This window comes from Equus quagga, chromosome 8, assembly GCF_021613505.1.
Source record: "Equus quagga isolate Etosha38 chromosome 8, UCLA_HA_Equagga_1.0, whole genome shotgun sequence".
NCBI lineage: Eukaryota > Metazoa > Chordata > Mammalia > Perissodactyla > Equidae > Equus > Equus quagga.
The window spans coordinates 14121733-14140295 of NC_060274.1; the positions used below are offsets into that span (position 1 = coordinate 14121733).

The window sequence follows — 18563 nt, forward strand, 5'->3', positions numbered from 1 at the left end:
TTATTTCACTATCAAATTTTATCTTTTTCATTGAAGTGTACTTTTTCTGACTAAAGAATCTTTTCTAATTTCTATTGAGTTCTCCTTTCCCCAGGGAAATTTTTCTTTTCTCTACTAAATTTTACTATCTAGTCTCACTTTCAGTTGTAGATTGGCCCCTCTTCCTTATATTCTTTCCTTTGCTACATTCTCTCCATCCTCACCCTTGCCCCTGAGAATGAAAGACTGAATTAATGAGCACTGTCTCAGCTTCCCTTACCAAACTTTCGAGATTAAGGATTACTTGTTGGAAGCCTCCTTCCACTAAACCCCTTCTTTCTACCATAACCATATTTAGTGACCCTTTTCTGCATTCACATAACAAGTAGTATATTGCCTCAGTGCCTATCAGAAAGCATGGTTCACAATAGATGCTCAATAAAAATTACAGAATTGTTCTGCAGAATTGGGTTCAAATTCCAACCATATCACACATTTAATGTCAGACTTTGTGCCAGTCTAGCAGACAGCTCTCTGCCTCACTTTGCTCACCTATAAAATAGGGGTAGTAAAATTAAAGGTAAAAGGAGAATGCCTGCCACCCAATAGACGTGAGAAAATAATAGTTTCCATTTCCCCTTGTTGACTGGCCTGTCCCTCTGGAGACATTGGAGATTGACTGAATGGGATGAAGGGCAAAGACAAAGTCAAATATGAATCCAGTAGTTCGAACTTGAGTGGATGGAGGAATGATGGTATTGGTAACAGAAAACCTGGTCTACATAGAAAGATGATGTGATTTAGCATATTCTGTTTTAGATTCTGATACATTTTATCTTTTTAGCTATCAATGGGAGAAAATAAATGGAAAACAAACTGAATAGAACTAATCAAAGGTCAAAATGCCATTACTACAAAGAGTAACATAATGATATATGTCAAATATTAAAGTATATAATCATGTAAGTATCTCAGAGATTTTAAGTAATTCAAATTATGTAAGGAGGAAGTCAGAATGTATAATAGTATCTGTTTTTGAGATTATGATTTACTTTATTATTTTATTAAATAATGATTCTCTCTCCTTTAGTTGACATGGGCTTACCCATCATTTAAAAATGGTATTGCTCTTTTTGTACTTTAATGGCATTGTACTTTGTGTACTTTGTATTCTCACATAGTTGAAAATAAAATTCCTCTATGAAATATTTTCCTGCAATTTTTTTCTTTTCTTTAAATAATTGGTTTTCCCTATAACAAAACAAAGTGTTATACTATCTTACAGCCTCACTGTTAGGAACGAAGAAAGAGGGGAAAATGCAGGAAGACCCACACATACCACAAAAATGGAGAGTATTCAAGTCCTAGAGGAATGGTGAGTGTGATTCACCCTACAGTTACGTCTTGTATTTATGTACTGTTTACATCCACTCAGTCTTTAAGTATTATCTCTTTCTTCTTGGTACTCTTCAAAATGGTTTTGTGAAATGAATGCATCCTCAATATGGGAGATCTTATTTTGTGATTCCAATTGCTTTTCCTAAGTTTTTCTACTAGCTACATTAAGCTATCAACTAAAACATTGCCTGAGTTTGTCTTTCTCTTTCAAACAATAATGGTTGTTACATGAATTAAGCCCCTCAAATTGCCCTAATCCTTTACTTCCATTTTCTAAGAATATTTTTTTTAAGTTGTTCTCTTTATATGGGAAGAGTCTAAAACACACAAAAAAAATATAGAATTACCTAAGTCAATCAGAAAAGGCACCCAGCTGTTCCCTTGTCCCATTTCCATCAGAACAGACTCTAACCAGGTATGTTCTCCAAAATGAGAAGTTGAAATGCAGTATCTACAGAATAAAATTAAAATACAAGTAGATTATATGTATAATTATAGGTGCTTTCTTCTGCTGCTTCTTATGAGGTTTTAATGTTGATGCTTAATAGTAATTTTTCCACCTTTTAAAATCTTTTAAATGAATGAGGAAGTTCAGACACTTCAGAATAATAACAAATCTATTTAAAATACTTTGTCAAAAAGGTAAGAAAAAATAAAATGTAAGTACTTCAAATGTATTTTACGTGGGAAAATTATTATTAATAGACCAATGAATAGGAAAGCAAGATCAAGATCAATTTAACCATAAGAATCTCCAAGCTTCTCTCTTCCACTTCTTTGATGCATAAGCAAAGGGAATGATAACTGATGGTTTCTGCAGGAAAGTAGTCACTGAAAACCTGAATATAGGTATTTAAAAAGTCCCCAGTGTCATTATAAAGGGCCTGTGCTTTTTAACTGTGATAACTCCATTCATGGGTAAACATTCATTCATATTTAATAGAATAATTATTAAAGTTTAGGAAAATATGTGACAAGTGCACTCATTGCATTCTTATTTTAGATCCAGTGACAAATGAAAAAATAGCCACCAGAGATGAAAAGATAAACTGTATCTTATGGCTTGAAAATTAAAAAGTACATCAAATGCAAACAAAAAAATTCATTTTCTCTTCAAAGTAATGTATAGACTGTTTCTATCAACTAGCAATAGATTGTTAAGGTTTGAACATTTCCGAGCTTCATTTGGAATTTCTTATGACCATGTGCGTAGCGTTTATAGCCTCTTGCTATATGAACTCTTGGCTCCCTAACAGGCAGCTTGTATACGAATTTTTGTCAAGACTCAGAAATAACTAACCTTCCCGTGGCAGCTATTAGCCAGACTGAGTGGCAATGACCACTAGATGGCAGCACTTGAATAGCATTTCTATCTGCTCCTCCCCCTACCTGGGCTAGAGTTCAGAGGTCAAAGCTGCCTTTGATAATGGCCCCATTCTGTCTCTGCAGCCAAAACCCCACTACAGATGAAGTCTTGTCCTGGTCTCAAAATTTTGACAAGATGATGAAGGCCCCAGCAGGAAGGAACCTTTTCAGAGAGTTCCTCCGAACAGAATACAGTGAAGAGAACCTACTTTTCTGGCTTGCTTGTGAAGACCTAAAGAAAGAACAGAACAAAAAAGTCATTGAAGAAAAGGCTAGAATGATATATGAAGATTACATTTCTATCCTATCACCAAAAGAGGTAAAAATCGGGAAAATATTGATGTGGGCTTCCTAAGACCAATGATGAACCTAAAGGGACTTCTGTCCAAATTGGGTAATGCATGTGGTGTGGACAGGCTAGAAGGCTTCTCTGGGTAGATCATTTAGGTTCCATTCTGAGAATTCCTGCACACGTGTTTAAAGGCTGGTTTCCCTACTATGCTTTGATCGTTTATCGCTGGCTGAATCATGTGGTAGTCTACTTGCTTTTCAGAACTAACATTAGGAAGCCTCTTAAATACAATTTGCTATGACTTGAACTAAAGTGGAGGAGAAGAATTTACTGTGGGGCAGTGTTTCTCAAAGTGTGATTCCCCAGATCACGTGTATGAGAATCACTTGGAGCTTCTGTTTGAAAAGCAAGTTCTTGAGGCCTACCCAGGACTTCTGAATCTGAATTTTTGGAAACAGAGGCCAGGAATCTGCACTTTTAACAAGCTTTCAACATACATACTAGTTAGAAAACCCCTGGTATAGAGGTTCAAAAAAAACCCTGCCATGTTTGTTGATGCTTATGATAAATTTTTACAGAACTAAGGAATGGGCCTTTATGAATACTCTTGGGGGAGAGATGGGTAATGGCAATTATTTTCCTTATTCTAGTTTTCCTATTATTCAAAGGGCAAGCTATTTTTCCCATTGTGAGAATGTACCTAATAAATAAGGAACATTTCAAGAAACCAAATTAAGAATTTTCCATTAACTTTTTAAAAATTAATTTGCTCCTGAGGAATGTTCCAGCTACCAGCATTAAAAGCCTTTGGTGAGGCAGGGGTTCATAGTGTGCCCAGGCCTCTGGTGTACTGAGTGACAGAGTTCCAGGGGCGCTTCCAAGCATTTGAACTTAGAGGTTCCAAGAATGCCTTGTTTTCTCCACGCCACCCACTTTTTGTCTTTTCTGTTTCTCCTAAACCACTGTGATTTTCACCTGTGCATTTAAATGTCCTGCCCTGGTCCTTTCTGCTCTCACTTAGGCTCCACACCCCTCTCCAGTGCACAAGGACATTTATGTCTCCTGGAAATAGGCTGTGCTCATCTGTGCCTCATCCAACACTTGATGTGGCCCAGCCTGCCTTACACTCCATACCTTGAAATCTATAAAATGAATTAGTGTCTACTTTGTCAATCTCTGTGTCTGGAATGCTATATAAACTATTTCACTTCTAATGAAGTATATGTAAGTAATTAAAAAAAGTTATTAATTAGGTTATAAATGCCATTGGCATTCCAGAGAACTCCCGTAGTATTGTCTCTGAAAAAATGAGAAAGCTTGAATTGGATACACAAAAGGTTGTTTTATTTTTTTATTTCCTGAATTAACATAGAAAAAGTATTCATAGAAACAAGGTGGGGAGAATTTTTTCTGTAGCCTCAATAAATTTATTACTGACGCCACTTTGTATTTCTAACTCCATTATAATTCTTCATCCTAAAAATACATTCTTCAGGTTTCTGGTCTATCTAGAACCTCAGCATCTAACCAGTTCTTCTTGGATTTTATTAGCGTATTAATTTCATTCTCATCTTTATTCTAATATTGCCTTATATGGCAAATATATCAAATGATCCAAATATGCCCAAAGGTGTTCTTATCTTGCCAGTAATTACACATAATTACAGTCTTTGAGGAGGTTATTTAGCCCATTTCTCTCCTCAAAATATAATATGTATCATCTTAAAGTGCTAATTGTCTAGATTAGCTAGTCCATTCCTTTGTACTATCTATGTATCATCTTAAAATGAGGACTGTTCAATTTTTAAATAATGTTAGTAGAAAAAGTATTTTCCATGCTAAGTACACATAGATCCTTTAATTTACAGTCTTCATTTTCTAATTTTTAGTTTTTATGGGAAACAGTTTCCCATTGTCCTCACAGCTCCTGATTTTCAGGTGTCACCGATTGATGGAGCTTTGTAAAATAATTTTCACAAAATTACTTTCTTTGGGCCATAGTTTAGAGCTATTACAGTTATTGATTGTTGAAATATAGACTATTGGATTTTCATTCTTTTTGTGAAAGTAACAGAGTTTTATTTTAGCTTAATTTCTTTGCTTTGAACATGAGTTTCACCAAAAAGTCATTAAAATATTATTTTCTGATCAATAACACAACCTTTCTGAAATTCAGTAGACTAATATTTAGTGTAATAACCATATGTATTCCTGCCTTATTTTTCCTAATATCTACATTTGAGCCATTATCCACACTTTACTGTTCTCAAAATACTACAGAGAGAGAAAAACAGAGACAGAGGTGAAATTCAAATTTTTATCATTTTGCTACTTGTGTGCGACTTATGAATAGCTCTTGACATAGAATCTAATTATTGGACTGTATGAAGTGCCTTTGGTCAGCCAACGGATTGTTCTCCTGTCAATATAGTAACTATATTTGATTATTATTTAGCAGCAAAAACAAATAAACCAAAAGTAGGCATTTGCAATTATAAAAGATAATTGTTAACAGTTATATTTTAAGCCATGGTATAGATATATTTACTCTTGAACCATTTCAAATGGCTTGACTGTCTAATACATTCACATTATGGCATGTACTTTCCCCTTTCCAAAGTATATCTCACTGAACTTTCTATGCAAAAACTTGTCATTTCCTAATCAGCCACACTACGTTACTAACTGTCCGATGATCCTGAGTTATCACCCTTCAAATTTTGCTTTCCAACACTGAGAGGACACATGTCACATCAGGAGAGCCCTGACTCTATAGTAGTAAGATCACTGAACGAAGATTCAGGTGCACCGGATTCTAGTCCTGGCTCTGCTTCAACCTTATTGTGTGGCCTGGGACAAATTAGTTCACTTCTCTGGGCCTCAGTATTCAAATGATTTGCTTACAAAAATAAAAATGAAAAGGGGCACAGAGAATAGTAAACCAAATCCAGAACGGCAGCTGTAAGGCTGTTGTGCTTTGCCGTCATCTTCTCTGCCAAATGACATGGCTAGTCGGTCATGATCCTCCTTACTGCTGTACCCAGATTCAACCTCAGAATCTCTCTCAACACAAAGCAGCCACTACAAACCAATTCGAGTTGGTATCTATTTCCCATTTAGGGGGCTAGATAATCTGGCCTTTCTACCTCTGAAATTCTATAACTGTTTCTATGAAGAATATTTTTAAACAACGTGAACATTGGAGTAATTGATAAAATGGTAATGACTAAATAGCAAAAAATTGTTCAGCTTTTATTCTTGACCAGGACCTCATTTTTCTTTCATTTTACCTTAATTTGATTGAGGTATCATGTTCCTCTTTGTTAAAGGTAGAGAAAGTCTACATTCTTAAAGTTATTCTTATGTACATAACTTATCTCCTTCATGAAGCCAGTGTGCTGAAAATTACGTTGCATTGTTTGTTTCAAGAGCATGTTTTATGCATTTTTGATAATTTGAGCATTGTGTTGTAAAATAGGTGTTTGCAATCAGAAGGCAATATAGCTTCCATTTGTTTGGATAGCATACACACGTTTCAAGAGGGGAAAGGGCCAAATTTTAAATTTGAAAAAATCTAAAAACAAATAAAAACACAGCGTTTCTTTCGAAAAAGTAAATTTTTTTTTTGTGATGTCCTCAAAGAGGAAACAAATGGAGGTAATAATAAGGAATCTAAGATGAATGGTAGCCTTGCTGCACATAGCAGATGCTGGTGGCAGCTTATATTTATTAAATATTGAAAAGACAAACCCAGCAAAATAAGTAACTTTAATAAAATGTCTCTTTAAAAGCTATTATCAACTATAAACAGCATTGAACTATTGAACGAAGAAATAATTATAAATCCTACAACAATGTAAGACTTCTATCTGAGTTAAAGAAAACTATGTGTGTTCAGGTACCTACATATCTCCTTACTGATGGCATTGTCCTTGACCAGAGCTGTAATTCAGCCCCGCTTTACCATCTGTATGATACTAAGTGACTCGCTTCAGTGCTTTATGGCCTCAGCTTCCTCGCTTTGTAGAATGACGGCATGGAAAAAACTCTAAAACCCACTAAATCTATGACTTTTGGGCTCTGCCGCATGGTGATTTTCACAGTAGTGGGAATTGTTTGCTTCTTCTGGTTTCATTCTGAATTTCCAGTTGCTATCTGGGAGAAAAAGCAATAAATCTATTTAAGCACCAGAATTATCTAAAAATAATGCATATGTGATAGATATGTGGGTTCTGTGCGTGCATGTATTTGCCTCTTCAAGCAAAATTACATCAATTTAGCACTTTCAATGTTAAATTAGTTTTTCTAAATAGAGTTCATTCAACTGTTTTCCTAGATTCACTTCTTTGTGCATGCCTATTATCATTCAAAAAATATTTATTGAGTATTTCCTAGGTACATGGCTAGATGTTGGGGATATGATGGTGAACAAGAAAAACATTGGCCTATCCCTTACAGAGCTTACATTTTAGGAAGACAGACAAATCATGTCAAAAACAAATAACTAACAATTGTGATACACATTACAATGGGAGTGGAGGTCAAATGATGTAGCTTAGAGTAGAGGTAGTTAGGTAAGGTCACTCTGAGAAGGTAAAGTTCAAGTTGATACAAAATCTAAAGACACTGGTTTTAATCAAAAAGGTGTCATCATATGTATGATCAATTATTATTATTACTATGATTACTTTACATTGGGCTTAAACTTTGTTGTTGGCAAAATTTTCTTACATTATTATTACAATATGAATCTCACGGCAATCCTTTAGCCCCTAGGACAAATGGCACCATTTTACAGCAAACAAAACTGATTCTCAAAGAGTTAAACTGACTGTTCAAGGTCATTAGAATTAGATCTGATAGAGAGAGAATACAAGCCCAACGTCTTTTGATTCCAAATGTGGTACTCTTTCCACTACAATATGCTGATTAGTTGTTTCATTGCCTAGTATTTTCTTCATGACACTGCTATAGATTTCTATGAACCGAACTTTAGATGTTGAGACAAAATGAGAAATAGCAATCTTAGCCACATGCCTGAATTCTCTCTCAGACAAGCAAGGTAAGCTTCCCCATCACTTAGCCCCTACCAAGAATGTGATTATTCCACTCTATCCTACCAATGATCTTTGCTCTAAGAAATATATTCCAACAATCAGTCTTATTTGCAACTTATAATTATTTTCAATAGAAATAATCAACACGAAATAATACAACTAAAAGTGCACATGGTAAAAATTTATTAAAACTGATAAGAGAATCAGATATTCTTTAGATCTATAAAATTTAACATGAGAAAACCAATTTAGTTAAAATTAAAAAGAACCTCTCCAGTGGCAGAAGGTATAATTGGTAAAATTTAATATGGACTTATAAAGGAAAAAGAAAAAATTAATCAGAATTTTACTTAGAAAAGAATCCTAATTAAAGCAACTTCAGTAAAATTAAAAATAAAATGGGAGAAAAAAACTTAATCATGATATGTAAAAGCTTGTTCAAGGAATTCACTTAAGGGAGGGGGTAGATGAGGGAAAAAGACTTTCAGCAGAAATCTATCGTTTGCAGTATCCTTCTGCCAGAAATGTCCACAGAGTTAAAATTTCCATTGCCTCTTGACGGCTAGAACAGAAAGGCAGGGTCCAAATTTAGTGTGTTCCTTTTCGGCAGTGTTCACCTATCTTAATGTTCTCCTCCACTGGATAGGAAATCTAGTAAGATTAAGCATGGTATATAACTCAGTTTAACCCAGGTTTTCCCAAGCCACACTAGCAAGATTTCTGTCTCCATGCTCCCCACTTTACCTCCACGCTCTTCTTGAACCTTTAGCTCCCATTACATCTTCCTCCCAACTAGTTCATGGAGTTGCCAGGGAATATTTTTATGTTTGCAAGCCATTTTGCTTTTCTTCTTCCCTGTCTCCTACTCCCTGTGGGAATGAATGCTTCCACGTTCACTGAGGCCTATCACAAAGTCACATATGCCTTTTTAAAGCTTCAGTCTCGACCTCTCAACACTGACAATGTTTCCAGCGCTCCTAAAACTGCCAGTTAAAGGCCACCAAATCTATTAGTCCTGTCTTGTCCCCTGTCTCTCAGTATTTTTTTTTCAACTCTTATTGCTGCACTGCCTCCCTCCCTTTCCCCCACCTAGATGTGAGTACATTGCCCAAGGATAGCTCTTGTCTTGTGCTACTCAACTTTCTCTTCCCTTAGGATGAGTTCTTTACAGGAAACTCCTCAGTCCCTCATGCATTGGACCCCAGATCAGATGGCCTTATGAGCCATCCAGTTGTGCCTGAATCCCAGGGTGACTCTTGCTCAGGCCCATGCTGGGATCCACCCCCACTAACTTGTATTATAGATGTTCCACAATCTGAAGCACAAAGATGCCACAAGATGAAACAATAGATTGTTATATCCATGGGGTTTATCCTTGTTCTTTGATCTCTCTACACTCCTTTTGACTGACCGACAGCCTTTTCAAACAAACAACCAGATACTAAGGTAAATATTTTATTTTTTAAATGGAAATAGCAAATTCATTTTGTTACAGATTACTAAATGTTGAACGGTACTACTTTCTTTACTAGTAGATATTTCACTACTGTTTTTAATTTGCAAAAAAAAAAAATTTAAGTTATGCAATGAGCACTCAAGACATTTAATGTCAAGTTATTTATTTCTCTGTCTTGAGATAACTAATATGATTCCAGCTACTGTTATATTTAATTATGCTATTATATAAGAAATAATTGACGTTCCTTATCACTAATCTAGCATTTCCTTCTCCATTGAAACAAAAAGTTCTCAAGTTTGAAAGTAAGAGCACTATTTACAAAAACAGTGGAATGTTTGGTAAGACTTCATCTTACCACAGCACCACATTTCAGAATAAATAAGATCAATCAGTTTAAACTCCAGTCTCAACATTTTCCTGTTGAGAAGAAACACAAACAGTATTTTTAAATAAAAAGCTTAGAAAAAAATTCTGTACTTTTTATTACTTTGTACTTGCTGATGACCTCATGTAGCAATAACGCTGAGAATAAAACCTAAGTGATCAATTTCCAGAACATCTTTATATATATGTATATGTAAGTTGGTCTAGCTAAACCACAGAGAGTTAGTCTCAATCACCATTTCCTGACAAATCCTCCCATAGCAACCATTACTGAGGCATATCAATCAACCCAATTCCACGTGGTCCATCAGGCTCAGGAATCTGGGGACACCAGATGGAATGTGAGTGGCTTCAGTCATTGAGACCGTTTCAGACTCCAGGCCTGGTCCAAACAGTGAGTGGGAAAAGAAGCCAGAACCAGAAAGGATTTTGCAAAATTTCTTATGACAGAAACATTTAGATATAAATATGAAAGGTTTGTGTAGACTTGAGTACATCATGAAACAGAAAATCATGGATCACAATGCCCTAGTCCTTGTTCAACAGTGAGGACTGAGGAAACCAATCAGGATTCAGTAACGCTTTGCCTCTTAGAGGGTTTTGCTAACATGTCATTTCAGGGCAGAGCTTAGTTCCGTCCCCCAAGCATGCCTTTATTGATATTTATTGATATTATTTATTCACTTCCCCTTCCAACATGTCCTACCAGTTCCAACAGGATTAACATTTAGTGAGGAAAAAAATAACTGAATCACTGGCAGAATTTAATTTCTTTACACTTCTCAGATAACATTGTATTGATTACTTTAATGGATATTCCGAATCCCTACTTACATTTCTCCTTTCAAAGCCCCACTTCAAGCAGTTGTTCTGCTCAATCTTTAGTACCAAGATCCTGGGATGTATTCCTATAGAAGGACCGTATATTTTCCTATGTCTTGCCAGGTAGACGTCAGACATCAAGAAAGCCCACTGTGCTTCTGCTCTAGAGGCCCTTCCACAATCCCGGTTTCCTACAGTAGGACTTGTCGGGATGTGAAACTATCAGGAATCAACATTTGATACACATGTTAATTTTTGCCAGACAACTCCTCTGTGCTAGATTTTTACCTTGTTCCATCAAGAGAATCACCTCAGCAGTCACATAATAGGAGGAGGTAAATTTGTATTCTGGCTAGGGAATTCTCTGATGTCTCAACAATGAATGGAAATTGTCAAAAACTCCTGAGTGAATGCATAGAAAAGATAAATCCAAGTAACCCCACATATCTGTGAACTAAATTTCTGGTTTAAAAGACTAGTTGTTTTTGTTTGTTTGTTTAATTCAACTTTGAAGGAGAAAAATATGCAAGGTTATGTAGTCTTTGAAAAGATAACCTCAAGACTTTAGGTAGTTGGATTTACTTTTTGAGGTTACTCTGAAATGTCACAAACCTATAGTTACTTAATTGAGATCTTTTGAAAAAATATTATTTAATGTATATGCTCTTATTTCTTTTTAGGTCAGTCTCGATTCTCGAGTTAGAGAGGTGATCAATAGAAATCTGTTGGATCCTAATCCTCACATGTATGAAGATGCCCAACTTCAGATATATACCTTAATGCACAGAGATTCTTTCCCAAGGTTTTTGAACTCTCAAATTTATAAGTCATTTGTTGAAAGTACTGCCAGCTCTACTTCTGAATCTTAATTTTCATTAAAACGAAAAATCATTTTGGAGGGGTGGGATGGGAAATGAAAGTAGTTAAATAACACCGCAAACTGAGTTCCTGGAGAACTACAGTTTAGCATTCCTCAGGCTACTGTGAAAATACAACCATATGGTCTTTGTCTCCATTTTTATCAAGGTTATCCATGGTTAAGTTTGGAGAAAATACCACGTAAAACAATGAATTGCCAAATCGTTTGATTCAACACTCATTCTACTTGCAAGCGAACTGTATCTGTAGTCCTGTGAATGGTCTCCTAGTGTCTCTCCAGAGACTGCATGTGCAAAGTAAAAGTGCTTCATTCGCCACATAATTGTTGTAATATTTAATCCAATGGCATAACTTATATCTGTATTTAATGACTTTTGTGCAATATGGTCTTATAGAAATAATTGCCAAAAAATTGGCTGTGGTTTGCATTTTTAAATATAATCTAAGACAGAAAAAGCCAATTTTTACATTGTCACAATGGTATTCAACATGCTATATACTGTGTTTAGTACACTAATTTCGAAGCCAATATTTCTGTACCTGAAAAAAGAGCTATTTATCTCTGTTTGTTGGAAAATCCTAATGGGGATTCCTCTGGTTGTTCACTGCCAAAACTGTGGCATTTTCATTACAGAAAAGTTTGCTATGTAAAAAAATAAGAAGAAGAAAAGAGAAAAAAAAGCACAAAACAATTTGAAGATATTCTATCTCAATGACAAATCAAAGAGTGATATTGTTTTTAATTGTAATAGAAGAAAATGAATCTATGTATATATCACATGTCCAATACTGTAATTAATTTATTAAAGACTGGCTCTCCAGTTCTAAAATGGTTGTGTAAAGTATGTACTTTAGCGAGAAAAAAATAATAAGTTTGATAACTTAGTTTTGGAATATAAAGAAAGGATTTAATAAAGGAATGCCTACATGTAGCATCATAAAACATTTTGATGAACAGCATCTGTCCTGCGGCATATTTTCCTTGTATGTGAAATCCAATGAAAAGCTAAGTTTTTAACCAAGAAAAGTTTTATAAGGGTTATGAAGAAGATAATTCTCTACTTCAGACCTTAACTGTTTTCACATAGTATCTTAAGAATGATTTTATTTTAAAAATGTTGAAACCAAACAATTAATTCTCATCCATAATTGAAAGGCAGTACAGTGCTCAAATCTTCTAGCTGCCATATTATTTTTTATAAGTACCACTAAATCTTTAAGACAAAATGCTTGCCAGACATCGGCATGTATTTTTGACATTCAAGAAAACAGTATCCTATTGTGCGCACATGCACACACACACACACACACACAAAAGTCAGTGTCATATTTATATCAAGGTGTTACATTTGAATATTAATATCCCCTGGAGGCTATTTTTTTAATCTTAAACTTAATAAATATAATATTGAGTAATCTAAAATGAAAGTTTTAAAAATATTTATATCCACTGAGAATACTGGCCTTATATTAAGGATGATATTAAAATTGTAGGTTTTCTTTGTCATTTTTTAACTACCTCTCATTTTTTTAATTTATTAAACATTTTAAAAAATTGGGGGGTTTTCTTTTTAAATTTTATTTTACTTGAAAAGTTGGCATTGTTTCTTTTTCCATAAACTTAAAACATTTCAAGAATTGTTTTTTTAAGTGAATTTGGTTTTCTAATTTATATAGAATTCAGGAGACATGATTAAAAGGGCTATTATCTATTCCCTATGCAAATATTTTAACTGTTTCAGTGTTTGACAAAATGGGATTTTAAAAAACAGTTTGCAGAGTAGAAAACAAAATGTTCTGTTTACACTGGCGTCGCTGACTATCCTACCGTATTCAGCACTTTTAAATACATTATTTATGAAAATGTAGTTAAAATGCAAAATAGAGAATATTTATAATCATTTCTTTTAACAAATGCCTGTTTTTGTCTGAAAGTGTTAGTGTGTTAAGACTTACTTTATCGTTGTCAATTAGATATTTACTATTTGAACAATAGTTTTCAGTAATATGTTGAAAAAAGATAGCTATGAAGATGTTTACAAAAAAGTCGTATTTTTTCCTAGAGTGAAGAAAAAGATAAAAGAATCATTTCTTTTGTGAAATTCTATTGTTCCTGAATTATTTAATTTTTCTTGATTAGAATTGAGTTTATTATGCTACTATGATGTATAGACATATATGTTCTAATATCATACTTGTTGCTGTGTTTGAGGCACAATAAATTGGTGCACTTGACTAGAAAATATGTAATATACTATGATACACTGCATGCATCGATCTTTTTAAATGTAGACTTTATATTCTTGTTGTTACTATACATGATGGTGACCTGCTAGTCATAAGTTATCTTTATAAGATACTTTGGACTATTAGATAAATTGTCTGTTTGACAATACCTTTAATATTTACCAAATGTAAAAGATAAGGGCCCTTATAAAGAGTCCTAATCTCTAATCTGGGCATTTGTAGAGTACAGATTTTGAAGTTAGTATATCCTTTTGAAACCTGATTAGGAAGTTGTGTTGAGAATGATTCTAGAGCAGATTTACAATCAGATGTTGGTAAAAATACTGTGTGAGCATTTCTGTGCTAAATTACAATTTTGGGGGGAGGGGAGGGTCTCTCATTTAACAAAATGTTTAAAGTTTCTAAGAGTTATGTCTGTATATTTGCAACTCTAGCAATTTTTAAAGTATGGTATAAGTCCTTCTGTTTTAATTACAGAGCTATAATAAACAAACGAAAAAGCCCTCAACTGGTGTCTATGCTACGATTCCAAGAGCACAATATTTTTTTTGGTAGAATTTGATTTCTCCTAGTGAGTAAATTCCTCCCTGGGGAAAAATTAGCACTTTAAAAGGTACACTTTGTGGTTTAGAGTGCCAAGATATCTTTGTATATCCTTAGAAACTAATGCACACAGAAAGAGGCAAATGCTCTTTCTGTTGTGCCTAACTTCAGATATGTCTATAATGAAAAGAAAAGTAGAGGATCTAGATTATATAAAAATATATATAAAGAAATTGGAGAGCCAGATTTCTTCAGCGATCGATCTTGTACATAGATCACACTAATAATGGATGGATGACACTTCTTCTTTACTCTGGATAATTGTTACTATGTTACCCAAGGGTAAATGTCCTGACAGTGTTGCGGGCAGCTCTATGCACAGTAGGTGCAGTGGCATATGAACAACAATAGCAAAACATAATTTTGATATCAACATTATGAACAGCAAAAATCAAGACCATAATGTGGTCCCTTTTTTTTTAAATTTTAAAATATGTACATAGGATGACCAGTTCTGATATTTGGTCATGGTGCATGGGGTGTTTATTAGTTTCCTTTAATGCTGCCTAGGTTCTTACAGAATGAAATGTGTATCATATATTTACCTGATAGTTCAGTTTGCAAAAGGACTATAGAAATAGGTAAATAATGTTTATTTGTTAGGGGCAAAAATACATTTTCACCCCATTAAGCTGATTTAAAATAATACCTGATTCTTAATTTTGAATTTATCTATTTTTTCTATACACTTTTAACTTATATTGAAAGAATGTCATATTGTAATTGTTACAAATTACATTTGCAAAAAATACAATATGTCAGATGCTTTGAGGAAGAAATATACAAGGAAGAAATTTAAAATACAATCAGAAAATAAGAAAATAAGAACTCTTTTGAAAGCCACCTAAAATTTCTTAGATCAAAAGGCCTATAGATAGACCCCTATCAAACATGAATTTTGAAAACTTTGTGCTAGATACATTGACATATTATTTTGAAACATGGTAAAGATATTTCAAAAAATTTTCTCGCATGTGTATTTCTACTGACAGTTTATGACCCTAATTTTCAAAGTATATTTTGCTAACACTTATATTTGTGTGCTCTTTTCAGTTCTTTTTAAATTTCTGACCAATATAAAATGTTTGTTCTCCTGAGAAACCAGTGTTCAATCTGTAAAAATTTTAATTATTCCTCATGTGCTACAACTGCAAATATTTATAAGACTGATACCAAAAACTTTCTTAGATCTTCCCTGAAACACTCTTAACAGTATCCTTGTAACACACAACAGCACAGAGATTGATAAGTATTTTTTCCCAATACTATGCTTTTATTACTAATTTGATTTCAAGTTACATTTCTGTCTGGTGTGACTTTGGACAAAACATTTATCCTCTCTGAGCCTGTTTCATCATCTTCAGATGAGGAATATAATACTTAATTTACAGGATGGCCATGGGAATTAAATATAAACATGGAAAGAGAAAAGTGTTACATATAACATTATTTTATCAAAGTTCTCCAGCTCAATAATTCCCATTTTTCAAGAATGTATGTATTAAATGCCATTTTAATGCACTTTTCCCCTATTTTTTAAACCATACTTTAAAAATCTTATTTAATTATTCATCCAAAAAAATACAACCAAACATTTTAGGATGTAGGACTACATAATATGTTATTGCTTTGTTCAATAATATGATTAAAAATCATTGTTTTCAGTTCACCAACATCACACTGAATCTACAATCAAGAAATATGTTTCTTTCAAGGACATATACACACACACATAGATAGATACAGGTAGATCGTGTATGTATAATATTGTAGATTTAAATCAAAGTTTAAATAAGAGATCATTTGAAAATTTTATTTCCGAAGGAAATAAAACATCATTCCTAAAGACAGGAAGAATATAAATATCAGCAATTTTCCAAATAAACACAGTCATGCATTGCTTAATGACAGGGATACCTTCTGAGAAATGTATCATTAGGCAATTTTGTCCATGTATGAACATCACAGAGTGTACTTACACAAACCGAGATGGTATAGCATACTACACACCTAGGAAGCACCATCATATATGCGGTCCATTGTTGACTGAAATGTCATTATGTGGCTCATGACTATGTGGGAGGTAGAGCTAAAACTAAGTTATAAGAGATTGACCACTAGAAAACATTGATATTGGCATGGAATAAAAAGCACTCTTTTTAATGTTAGGGTGGTATAATTTTTAAAATAACTTTACTATTAAAATTAAAGGTGATTGTGTATTCACAAAATTTTTCATTAAACTTTTAATTTTAGAATAGTTTTAGATTTACAGAAAAATTGCAAAGATAGTACAGAGAGGTTCCCTATGCCCCACACCCGCGAGGCGTTTGTCACAGTTAATGAAGAGTACTGATGCGTTATTGAGTCTGCACCTTATTCAGATCCCCTCAGCTGTTACCTGTCCTTGTTCTGTTCCAGGATCCCATTCAAGATATCGCATCACATTTAGTCGTCCTCTCTCCTCAGGCTCCTCTTAGCTGTGACAGTTTCTCAAACTTTTCTTACTTTTGATGACCTTGACAGTACTGAGCAGTACTGGTCCAGTATTTTTTAAAATGTCTCTCAATTTGAATTTTTCTAATGTTTTTCCCATGATTAGACAGGTGTTATCAGTTTTTGGCAGGAAGACCACAGAAGTAAAGTGCCGTTCATATCACCTGATAGCTAAGGTACATACCATCCCCATGACCTATCACTATTGAGGTTGACCTTGATTACCAGGCTGAGGTAGTTTGTTTGGTTTCTCTACTGTAAAGTAATTCATTTTTTAAAAGGTTACCTTGGAGGTAAATTTACTGGACATTTACACTGAGCTAAAAATATTCTGAACAGATTCCTCAGTACGGCTGTCACGTTCCATTAAATGACTGCTAACAAATACTATGAAGAAAATACAATGAACTAGAAAGTGAAATGGAAAAATAAAACTCAAAACAGTGTTAGCTTGAATATTCACTTAATGGAGGTGAAGGTGAATTTTTTCCTTTGAACTACCTGTATAATTACCTTAATCTACATCTCTTGGGTAGTAAAGATTTTAGCTGACCAACCGTCATAAAAGGTAATTTAAACTGATAATCATTTTGCTGAGTGCTTTTTCATATTGCTCTCCACTGAACAATGAACACTGAGTATTGAAATAAGGTAGAAGACTTGATTTTTCCCCCTTCCTTTAACCTATTTGTCATAAATACAATGTTTCTTGTATATGATTTTAATATGTTTGCTAAATATTAAAAATAATTTCAATGTGTTTCATTCTGTAAAATTTATTATAGTGAATGTGTGTAATTTTTACTACCATGTTCATTGTACTTAACAATCTATATCCATATTTTGGACTCCACCAATATTTATTAGTGGACCATAAAGAAGTTTTGAATGCATGAACACTATTTAGAAGACACCATGCTTGGTTATTTTGAAATGCCAGAATAACTGTAGGTATTTATAAATTGGATAATACAGATTATTTTTCCTCCAATTTAAGTTGTTTTGGGTTTTTATTCCCCCTTCCTTGAATCTATTTATCATTTTACCTATGTACAATAGACTTCTTGAAAATGCTAGAATTTGAGCATGACAATTATGTAAGAAAAGTCAGAAGTCCTTTGAGTTTTCAAAGTAAATCAAACTAAAGCTGTTTTCATTTGACTATATTGTGGAAACCTATGGATATCATTGTAAAATGCACATACATTACACTGACTTTCTAAAAATGTTTTGAATTAATAAAGAATTCACCAATGTATCCTTAGACAAGTTACTGTTTCTTCATTGGTGTAACACTATAGGAGTAAAAGGTACATTTATTTAAATTGCTTATACATCTGAGGAAAAATAATTTCCAGCTAAATTCTTTACATTGTTCTATAAGGTTACTGCTTATAACATTTTTGCATCTTTTATAAATAATAAAGTATATTCTTGAAATGACTTGTTTTGAGAATTCAGCTGAGAGATTTATCATGTTGAGTTCAAATGACTCCACCATTTCTATGGTTAAAAAAAATTCAAAGTTCGCTTTAGACTTGGGAAGTAACTGTTCCTAACAGATTTAAATAACCTGATCAGT

General features: G+C 33.7%; 1 protein-coding gene across 2 annotated transcripts in view; it reads left to right on the plus strand.

Annotated features, from left to right (window-relative positions):
- The window catches only part of RGS17 (regulator of G protein signaling 17), a 103512-nt gene extending 90441 nt beyond the window's left edge, over positions 1 to 13071 (plus strand). For both annotated transcript variants that reach the window (XM_046669891.1, XM_046669892.1), the window contains 3 exons: positions 1265 to 1354; positions 2827 to 3061; positions 11437 to 13071. In XM_046669891.1, the coding sequence (XP_046525847.1) occupies positions 1265 to 1354; positions 2827 to 3061; positions 11437 to 11625 (514 nt within the window). In that variant the 3' untranslated portion in view covers positions 11626 to 13071. The remainder of the gene's footprint in view (positions 1 to 1264; positions 1355 to 2826; positions 3062 to 11436) is intronic.
- The last annotated feature ends 5492 nt before the right edge of the window (positions 13072 to 18563 follow it).